Consider the following 11674-nt stretch of genomic DNA (forward strand, 5'->3'; position numbering starts at 1 on the left):
GAGACAGTTCTGCAGAAGGAACAACAGTGAGTTCATCAGTGAAGTGTGCCTTGGCTTCCTGTTGGGAACAGTTGTAATTACAAATGAACAAGAACATGCAAAGTGAATTATCTTATGTGCCTTTAGTGCTGAAGATAAGGACTTCTGCAGAAAAATTATAATTCCATAAAGTAGAGAAGGAAGTGTCGCAGAGGCAAGAAGAATGCATCAACAAATAAAGTCAGCTAAATAAATGACAGTAGGAAGGGTTGCTGAAAAATAGAAAACAATATAACCTAGTCCCTGGTGGAAAAAAGTTATTTCTTAAAATTTTGGATCTGACAGCATGTAGCATAAAGTCATAATCTCCATCTTCTACCACGTATTTATAGTTGGGTCACAGAGGCAACAGGACCAGGAGAGAAAGACATCCCTCTCTCAAGTGACACTTTCCAGCTCCTCCTGGGGGACCTCGAGGTGTTCCCTGGACAAAAAAAATATGTACATAATCCCTTGAGTGAGTTCTGGGTCTTCCCCGGAGCCTCTTACCAGTGAGACAACCCCAGAAAACCTCTAAAGGGAGGTGTCCAGGAGGCATCCACATCAGATGTCTGAACCACCTCAACTGACTCCTTTCAATGCTAAGCAGCTGCTCAACTCTGAGCTCCACCCAGATGATGGAGCTCCTCACCCTATCTCCAAGGCTAAACCCAGCCACCCTGCAAAGGAAGTTCAATTTGTCCGCTTGTATCCAGGATCTCATTCTCTCGGTCATGATCCAAACCTCATGACCACATGCAGGTGAGGGCTGGAATCTAGGCAGTTCAGTAAACCGAGAGCTTTCCATTTTGACTCAGCTCTTTCTTCACCACGACCAACCCAAGAAACACCCTCATTACTGAGAATGAGGCCCTGGCTCATCAGTCCATCTCCTGCTCCCGCGTACTATCACTCATGATAAGAACCAAATATCCCACCACAAAGGGAGCTTTCCACCCATATCTGGTCGAGGACCACGGCCTTAGACTTAGAGGAACTGACTCTCATCCCAGTTGCTTCACACTCAACTCCCCAGTACAAACTGAAGACACTGGCCTGAAGACACCAACAGAACCACATCATGCACATAAAGCAGAGATGAGACCCTGTAGTTACTAAACCAGACTCCCTCCTCTACACGACTTCACCTTGAGATCCTGCCCATGAGCACTGCAAAAAAGGATCAGAGACAAAGGACAGCACTCGGGGAGTCCAACCTGCATTAAGAACAAGCTCAACTTTGTGCCAAGAACACAGACACAGCTCCTGCTGTGGTTATACAGGGAATGGACAGTCCTTAAACATAACTCACGCCCCCATGTAGCATAAAGTGGCATGAAAAAAATGTGATAAAATTAAATTCAATTGTTTATTTATATAGCGCCAAGTCACAACAGAAGTCGTCTCAGGGCACTGTACATAAATATCCACATACATTATAAAAGCCAGTTAGTAAAATTTTCTACCTAAGGAAGCCAGCAGATTGTGTTGAATCTTCACTTGGTCGCAGTCTCCCATCCCATGCAAGCACTGGCTACAGTGGAAAACAAAATAAAAAAAAAAAGTCAAACATTCAGGGATTGTGAACACTGGCAAGTAAAAAATGGTCTTGTTTCCAAAAATGTTGAATAACAGGTGACACATTTCAACTGAGTCAAGAACTGAAGCAAGATTTTGGTTCTGAGTTCTCGTTTTTACCATTTGATTTCAACTTTCTGAAATTGGAAGAGTTTTAACTCTATGGGGATGATGCAATTTGATGTTTTCTAATGGCTCTAGTCTATAGACACATTCGATCACACAAATGTGTTTAACCACATTACAAGAACTAATAAAACACCAGTAGAGCAACATGTTTACTCGCTCCCTCATCCATTTCCATTTTATTGCCTCTTGGTTTAATAACTCATGAAGTCCATGCAGTTCTACAAAGAACAACCTTTAGATTCAGAAAATAGTGGTTTATTGATTTATCAAAACATTGTTCGGTTGTTTTCTGTGAAATAAATGTTTATTTTTCATGGTTCTGACATTCCCAGACTCCAGCCAGTCTGTCAATAAATTGTTGTAATTGCACGTAAAATTGCATCAATTTTATAAAAAGCCTTTTAAAAAACCATACGCATGAAAGATACAAAATACTAAGACAGTTCTGAAAAAGAAATCTAGAATAAAAAAGGTAACAGAACCGTGCACATTTAGAAAAAATGTTTGTAGGCTCAATCATCCAGGTAGATAACAAAAAGGGTTAATCGAGGTGACTGATAAAGCTATAGGACCTCCGGTCTCCTTCAGGGTGAGACTCTGATTTTTTATTTACTTATTTACTTACATTCATTTGTCTTCCGTACAAAGTGTGAAAGTTTTGACAGAATCAATGTATTTGTAGCATTTGCCAGTGAAGGCTTTAATTTCAAATTGTTCCATCAGCATGTTTAAAACGATCTTCAGAACACACCAGCCATGTCCACACCACAAAACTAAAAGGACAAAAATAAAATAAAAATAAAATGACTTTGCTCAGTCTTGAAATTCACCCACATACAAATCTAAAAGTTGCACTTTTCAAACCAATAAGCAATGTCCTAACAAAGACCTCTGAACTTCCCTCTCCTCAGCTTCTCCAGCTTGTTTAAGAGGATTGTGAGACATTCCAAAACTTCATTTCATAATGTACCTTGATTTTATTTTGTTTTATATCACTACTTTTATTTATTTTTCATTTTATATGTATTTTATGGCTGTTTATTGGTGTGTGTACATTGTCTTTGCTTTAGTCTAAAACAGGTCTCACTTGAAAATGAGTCCTCCTGACTCAATGAGACAAACTTAACAAATTAATTTATTCAACTTTTATTTATATAGATTATTCCCATTGAGCCTCAGGGACTCATGTACAAGAGAGACCTGAATTTTAACAAAGAGTGATGACAACAGTGGACAACAATAAACAATCATAAATGATGCGTACAAATTATTATTCTTTTTTAAACAAGTGAAAGTGAAATAATTAAAAGGAAAATTAGCAACAAAAAAAAAAAAAAACTGGGTTGCAAGGCAGTGTAGAAACTACAAACAAGAACATATCTGCATTGGTTTTTGTCAGGAACTTAACAGATGTTTAAAGCATCTTCTTTTAATATCTGTATAATTAAAGGTTGAATGAGAAAACCGGCACTTCCTGGCCCAAAGTTCTCTTCTCTGTGAAATACGTCTGAAACACCTTCCTCAGAAGACATCTTTACCACATGCTCCAAACACCTCAACTGGTTCCTTGTAATGCATTGGAGCCACCCATTAATTACCACTTGATCACATTGGAGGGGTTTGAGTGTCCCAAGAAGAAATGGTGCTGCCTGGGTTGACCCACCAGTTTTGGTACTGGATGAGGGGCCAAAGCATGATTCAATAACCTTCATGATGACAAAAAGAACAAAGATACCAGGACATAACTCAGGCCTGGGGAAAGTTCATTTCTTAAATTAAAAAAATACTTTAGGCAGACAAAACATTCTATAAAATCTTCTTTGCAGGTTGCTCTCAAAACTTGCATTTAAACATAATCGTTTTTTTTTAGATTTGCTTCCTAAATGCATTAGACTGTTTTGGATGTTCTTTTGTAATATCAAATGTTGAGATTGGGGGTGATGACACAGGAGAGTTGTTCTTGTGACAAAGTTTGCAAGACTCCAGAATCTGCAAAATATTTCAGGGTTGTTTTTTATGCGGTCAAAAGGAAGGTTTGAGTTGCCTCAAATGTTGTGGGTTTTCTTGGGTCCAGACCTCTTCTAGATGTGCATCATGATCTAAAAACATGCTTTGGTGTCATCTTGTGTTTTCCTCTAGCCTAAAACTCAGAAAGAAATTAGGGGACTCTATATCTATTGGATGATGTACATTACCCAGCATCCATCCATTATCTTTTACCTGCTTCTTCCTTTTTGGGTCAAGGGGGTCGCTAGTGCCCATGTCCAGCAATCACTGTGTGAGAGGCGGGGCCCTTGACAGGTCCCCAGTCCATCACTGGGACACATAGAGACAAACGAGACAAACAACCATTCACTCTCTCACTCACACCTAGAGACAATTTAGTTATCAATCAGCCTAACATGCATGTTTTTGGTCTGTGGGAGGAAACCGGAGTACCCGGAGTAAACCCACACACGCACAGAGAGAACATGCAAACTCCACCCAGAGGGGCCCCCGGACCAGGATTTGAACCAGGGTAACTCACTGAGAGGCAGCAGCTCTACAAGTTGCACCACCGTGCTGCCCCTGTACATCACTCAACAGTTCCTCAATAAAAGCCAACAAGCCATGATTACTGAGTCATTGATTAAATTGTGCAAATCTCAAATTCTGACTTTAAAACAACAATTATCAGTCTTTGTGAAAATGTTGAAAATTATACTTGTTCTTTAATTTTAAGCAATCAGTAATCCTTGTGCTCAGTTACCTGTTCATGGGCGGCTGAGTGGTTAGAGCAGTCATCCTCTAATGAAAGAGTTGGAGGTTCGATTCCACCAGCAGTCACATGCTAACGTGTCCCTGGGCAAGACACTGAACCCCTCATTGCCTCCGATGTGTGTCTCATCGGTGTATGAATGTTGTATAGGTATAGTAGAGTGCTGTATGAATGGGAAGGCACAGATTGTAAAGTGCTTTGAGTATCTTGATCAGATAGAAAGGTGCTACTGTATATACATACAGTCCATTTACCACTTATAGTGGCAGTTTTGACCACAAACCATTTGCATGCCATTATACAAGAAAACAGCCCTGTTTAGGTTTTTATTTCCTGAGGTCACAAACAGTAACAGACAGCACGTCTGCACTCTTGAATCCCAGGGGTGAAACTTCCAGATGTTGACTTCATCGCTGCTAAAACAAGACGTAAAGCAGCTCCCTGTCGAGGTGAGTCAACCATGCAGTGCAATAAGACAGGAGGTTTGAGTTTATCTGAACACCTTTGTAGAGCGTTTTTAAAAACCCTCTGGTATTATGTTATAAGTCTGCACGCACATCTGCAAGGAACTGAGATGTTCCCTTACAGCAAGTCTATAAAGATCAGAAACTCTACACAATGGCTGCCTGACTTACTGTTGGGGCTAAACCTGGTCAGCTTTTGTTTTTCCAGTGTGTGTCAGCGCTTCTTTCTTACTTTCCTAGCAGCGTGCTGTGAAAAACAAAGTCGCTTCACATGCGTCCAGCCCTGATTGATGTCTTGATCACTTTCCTCCATGCCCCTACCATGTTCGTATTTCTGCTTGTAACCCTAAATGAGTTTCTCACAGATGTAGTTTCCATGACACCACTTGATGTTTTAGGTATGAAGTTAAGAAGCAGGCATGTACAGTATGTTAGTATGTCACACTACAAGCACCATCACTGCTTATCATTTCTTTCTGCAGTTCTGAATTCAAAATTAATCAGTAAATGGCATGTAAACAGTGCAAGACAATCTGGAGAGAGAGAAACAACTGTCACTTAACAGATAATGAGACTGCAACACGGCTGAAGCTGTGTGGAGCATGTGTAGGTGCTGACAGCTCCCTCGCATGAATCGTCTTTCTTTCGTTGCGACGCAGCAGTCACACCGGTACACAAAACGCTTGTCGTGAGCTATTAGAGCACAAATCTTTGATGGCAGGAGTTCCCAAACCACTTACAGAATACATGCATCAGGCGCAAATGCTGGTGTTACACACTTGGTTTGAATCTACAAATGCAACAATCCGAGGAGCATGACATTATAGCTGCCATAAAGTGTGACTTTGAAATAAAAATACAGATTTTAAGCATCAATATTTCAACAGGCCAGCGATTTGCCTCCAAGACACGTGCTGAATTATTAAAGGGAGAACTGCTTGCAGTTTGACGTATGTTGTGGGTGATTTTCAGTGACGGGAGGGATTATTTCCATAGCCAAGACATGAGAGACAATTGACAAGTTTTCAGACTCTCTGGGTGTCAACTGAGGGATCCTTCATGCACGTCAGAATAAAAGCAACATGAAACATCCTGCAAACAAACTTAGATTTCTTCTAGGTTGCCATCTAATGCACGTTAATCACTTACCTCACATATTTATGAATGTATTGATTATAAAAATGCTGGTAAAAGTTTATAAGAGGTCAAAACTTCAACCAACATTGTCAATACGCGATTTTTCTCCCTTTATTAGCATGTTTTAGCCTCTCAGCATCCAAACTCTCTGCCGAGGTTGTGGCGATGCTGTTCACACCACAGAGCCTGAATGCATTAGAATGCATTAAATATAACACAACTGTGTTGTTAATATGGAACCAGAGTAACACATCTGTTCTGATTCACATGTTAACACGCCTTAACTTTTATTTAGGATCTTTAAACCCAGGCTGTCTACTGTCTGCTTTTGTCTGAAGTCTCCACCTAGTGCAGGAGCAAGGAAACTGCTGGAACAGTTTTAGAGAGCTCCATAAGAAGAAACCCATTTAAAACAGATGCACACTTCTGCTCAACAAACCACATTTTAATCACTTTTAATATGGATTTAAAAAAATCCCAAAGTTGAAGCTTTTAAAAAGTCTAGTACCTGTTGAAAACAAAGTCCATGCTCAATAATCCAGGTATACAATCCAACATTTTTCAGTCTCATGTTGGGATTGTATACCTGGATTATTGAGCATGGACTTTGTTGTTTTCAACCATTTTGACACGACTGTCAACAAGGAAGAGGGCCGGCAATGGAGGAGGGGGCGTACCAAAGAGACCATCTTATCACAAGCAGAACTGGTTTGTTCCACTTTGGAGTAAGCTGTTGGGAGAATAATCAGTTTTGTTGTGTGTTTCTTTGACTGATGAAGCCTTCTGGATTGAAGGCGAAACGTTTCAGCACAAAAAACTGTCCAGACGATCTGACTGAAAAATGTTGGGTCTAGCACCAGTTTTTAATTTATTAAGAGGCTTGTAAATAAAAACTCTTGCTTTTCCAAAAAAAAAAAAAAAAAAAAATTATATATATATATATATATATTCACTTTGTTTGGGGGGAATTTAGCTTTATTTTTAGACTGGATGCAACGTTAGAATAATAATCATAAACAGAAGTGTATTGTTGTCCTGACAGCTCAATCAACATTTGAACAATTACTCTTTTTCCCCTCATTTACCCGGTCTACAGACTCAATAGGTAAGAAAGGATGCAATCAAGACACGGAGAATCTATATTTAGCTACAATTCAGTTAATAAAGGATAATGCCAGTAACATAAAAGAATAACAGTATATTCCAGACATATTACAGTACAACATATTTTATAAATGTTAGTTCCTGCCAGTCAATAGCTGAATAAAGCCTGAAATCCAGAAACTTCATCAAATTCTGAGTTTTTCTTGGGATGTCCAGTCAGTTTTTGGTCCTTTAAGGACCTTCCAGTTATAGTTAAGTGTAAAGCTAATGTAATTAACTGAAGTCATTGCAGACATTTATAGATGGATAAGGTTTTCTTTGCAGGACGTTTGCATCATTCCAACAGGATGTGGACTCTGTAGGTCAGAACTGATCCTTCCACCTTCATCAGTGTTGTTTAAAACTAGGCACCGATTCAGTTTATTCATGTAGCACCAAGTCACAACAGAAGTCATCTCAGGGCACTGAACAGAAACATTCACATACATTATAAAAGCCAGTTTAACAAGCAGCTCTACACCTGTCACACTGCTCCCTCCGTGTTTGGATCATCAGACCTATAGCTTCCCTGCTCCACACCATTTCCATCTCCTTGTTCCAGTTAGCTTTCATTAGATCCGATCAAACAACCTTTTTATGGCTGTGCGTACTTTCCTAATGAGATTCTTCAAAGGTTTTTTCAGCCGTACAGTTTTTAAGATCTTGGTATAAAACAAGACTATATGACTGCACGATGACATCTTTTTATAAACTTACAATACTGTCTGCGACTCTTCGATGTTTTCCGATTGCCATGAATATTGCAAGGGATTTTTTTTCTTTAATCAAAAACAAAATGTGATTGTCTAAATAATATGCTTTAATGTGGAGTTCACCAGATCAAATCTCAATCTCTCTTAATAAAATGATGAAACAGGAACACTTTCTCAAAGGCCTACTTTGGTGTCTTATCTAAACTATAATTGCCCTCTTTTTTGAAGACATTTATTCAGATTGTCTTTAGAAAACTTCTTTAATCATCCGAGTTAACTGAACTCCATTTATACTTTGTTATAAAAACACACATCAGGCTGACACTTGGTCCCCGTACAGACTTTTTAAGGGTTATTGATCAATGGACAAACTTAAAAAAACAACAACATTTTATTATTTTTGTGATCTTAAATTGAAATTACGGACTTAAATATAACCTTAACCTCTGATTTTGTAATAGTGTACAGAATATAATTATTTCTGCGTGTACCTAAGGGAGCTTTTTAATGCAGGGTTTCATTTTTGGAATTTTAAATATGTACATTCAAGTGACGTTTTTCTGAATTTTACCAAAATAATCCTGCTTTATTTTCAAACATGATCACTTTCTAGGATTAAAGATGAATTATTAGTAGCTTGAGAAACACAAATAACATGAATGACGCTTCACATGATAACCATTTAATCTGCAACCCAAATTTTGTGGCAATAAGTCGTTCACAAGATATTTGTTGAGTAAAACAGGAACCTATGAGTTCAACAAAATGGTTAAAAAGGCTTTGTTTAATCCTAGAAATGTGATTTAAGATAAAAAAAAAAAAAATCTAATTCTAAAGCAAACTTTAACAGCTTCTTGGGCAACTTAGATTTTTACTTCAGTTATTTTCCTGGAATGTTTACAGAGTTTATCAGAGTAAACTTTGCTCCAGTCCTGTAATTGTTCCTGGGCTGAGACTCAGTTTGAGCAGACTTCATAAAAAGGAGACTGTGGCAGGAGAGGACCAAGTTTTAACCGGCACGACAGCTTCAACCACGTCAAACTGTTCTGTCTATTAAAAATAAACTCCCCTCAATCTGACCGTGACCATTTTCCACCCCAGAAATGTCCATACTGAGTCGTGTCCACTGACTGCTGTATGTTGCTGTGGGAGGTGGAATGTCACTGCAGGTGGACACGTCAGCGGTCCAGTGAGCGTTTCTGAATTGCTTCGGCCACCACTGTGCGCAGTAGTGCGATGACAGAACGAGGGTCGTCGCTGCCTATAACAGCACTGCCCGACACGATCATATTGGCACCCGCCTGAAGGACGCATAAGCACAAATCATTTTAGAAAGTACTTAAATAGGTTTTCAGAAGCTTATAGAAGTAGTCACAATGTCCTTTACCTCGGCACACTTGTGAATAGTATCAGGGCCGACCCCTCCGTCTACTTCGATGTCTAATGAAGGGAACTGACTCCGCAGCCAGCTCACCTGGTGACAAACAGAAACAAAACAGAGCTCAAAACATGTCTGATATAACCTCCGTATCCTGGAGGTCAGCTCTTAGAAACAAATGCTTTTAAACAATAAAAAAAACATCTGATCATGCTTGTTTTAAAACGCTAGTTTAATGAAAAGTCCTATCTCTGTCGATTATCCCTAAAACTATAAGCAGTGATGACTTCATGAGATTCTTTATAAATAAAATTGTTTCAATTAGGGGGAAAATTCAAACCAACCTTCCTACTATCGCCTCTGGTTCTGTGTCAGATGAGACTTTAAAAATGTCACTAGAACCTGATTTACGTTTGGACTGTTTTTGTCCTGTTGAGCTCTCTGAATTGTCAAAAATAATAACTTCATCCAAACCATCCGCATGTCCATTAGATCCCATCCCAACCAGACTGCTTAAAGACGTATTTCCCTTGATTCATAACCACGTCTTGGAGCTAAAGTTGTCTCTGATGAATGGTTACGTACCACAGCGTGAATGTTTCTGTTCAGTGACCTGAGATGACTTCTGTTGTGACATGGCGCTATATAAATAAATTGAATTGAATAAAAAAAAAAGATAAACAGAACCAGGAACTGTGAGAAAAAATAAGCACAGACATGTACTGGATTTTGAGTCTGGTGCAACAAAACCTACATCTGTGGTTTAGCAAGGTTCTTAGGTGAAGATTGAATCAAAGTAAAGTGAGGCATTAAAAACTTTGACACCTTTCTGTCATAACCAAAACTTTCATTTTCAGAAGCTTGTCCAACAGAAACTCTCCACTGAGCTTTGCTAGCAGACCTCTCTCCTCAACTGTTCTTTCTGGGAACATTTTCAGTCGGTACTAACGCTGCACTCCAGGAAATACCCAACCAAAGATACTCTAAATAGTATTTTTAATCTAGCATTCACAATTTATTCACTGTCAAAGTGTCTGTTCAGACCTGAAATTAACGTTTGTCCTGGATATTCCGATTACAGATTAAAAGCAGACAGATTTGAGCCAGAATGTTCACAGCTGGGCATTAAAATACCTTTAAACATATTTTAGTTAACATTTTCAATTTAATCTCAGTTCCACGTTTAATATGCAAATACACAAGTAGCTTGCATCACAGTCAGCAGTGAGGCAAGCAGAACATCTGATCACAAATACAGATATGTGATATTGAAGATTTCAGTATCATCACACACGTGCTGACTAAAAACACAAACTGATTTTCAAACTATCTGGAGTTTTTATTCTCAGGTGCTAAAAAGAAGACAAAATAAGAACATGAGCTTTCAGGAGACGTTTGGAGCGTTGTTAAAAGGGAACTTTCTGCAAACAATGCTAACTTTTTTGATACAGTCGCTACATAAATTAATGCTGAATTACTCAGGAACACTTGAGATTATTATGCTCTACTTTCACTTGGTATTCTGACGACTTAATCAACAGGGGTGGGGGTTATAGTCTGTTTTAGGTGCATGAAAAGGATAATTCAAAATCAAATTTCAAATGTCAACAATTTATTTTGTTAATGTTATTCTGTGCTGTCACTTTAAGAGTCAATAGGTAGTTGCTGTGGTGCCATTTGTCCTAGTGGGGTTGCTGCAGTTGAATCATGCTGCAGTGTTTTCACAACTTTTTCATTTTCTCTTTTTTAAATCTACTGAATACTTTGTATGTCTGTTGGAAGTTATAATAAAAAGACTTTCTTTAGTGGTAATTTGAACCGTTTGATTGATGATCTATTTCTAGTGATGAACACTAAGCACATTAGCTTTTCTATAATGTTTCAATGTGAGGTTAGCATCTAAGCTAATTGTTTGATTTTTTTTACGCATTGCTGTGCACTCTTTTTCAAAGGCATGAAAATATAAATACGTTTATTTATGTAAAATAAAGCTTGTATTTCTGTCAAACTTCATGTTCAGTGTTTTGGATAAACATCATAAGCGTACCAGCTGTCTCCTGGTGTTTATTCACAAACCCAGTAACTGAGATGCATCAATGCTCATTGTAATGATTGCATCCCAGCTCCATGAAATGAATCAGATCGTGGGGTGTTTAAATATTTCCACACATGTTAATCAATGTCACTTCCCATCCTTCACCTGTCAGGAGGTTTAATGTCAACACTGACCTGGGTTTACACAACTTGTCTGACAGCATGTTTTACAATGAATTTATGGTCATGTGTGTGTGATCATATGCCAGACTAGAACTGTAACTATGAAACAAATACCGATTATATATATATATATATATAT

General features: G+C 38.5%; 1 protein-coding gene across 1 annotated transcript in view; it reads right to left on the reverse strand.

The window, feature by feature from the left end:
• Positions 1 to 8400: 8400 nt before the first annotated feature.
• The window catches only part of rpe (ribulose-5-phosphate-3-epimerase), a 5551-nt gene continuing 2277 nt past the window's right edge, over positions 8401 to 11674 (reverse strand). The window contains exons 5-6 of the mRNA XM_037686489.1: positions 9328 to 9414; positions 8401 to 9241 (exon numbers count right to left, since the gene is read on the reverse strand). Of these exons, the coding sequence (XP_037542417.1) occupies positions 9119 to 9241; positions 9328 to 9414 (210 nt within the window). The 3' untranslated portion in view covers positions 8401 to 9118. The remainder of the gene's footprint in view (positions 9242 to 9327; positions 9415 to 11674) is intronic.

This window comes from Nematolebias whitei, chromosome 13 (assembly GCF_014905685.2).
Source record: "Nematolebias whitei isolate Nwh7 chromosome 13, NemWhi1, whole genome shotgun sequence".
In the NCBI taxonomy this organism is placed as follows: Eukaryota; Metazoa; Chordata; class Actinopteri; order Cyprinodontiformes; family Rivulidae; genus Nematolebias; species Nematolebias whitei.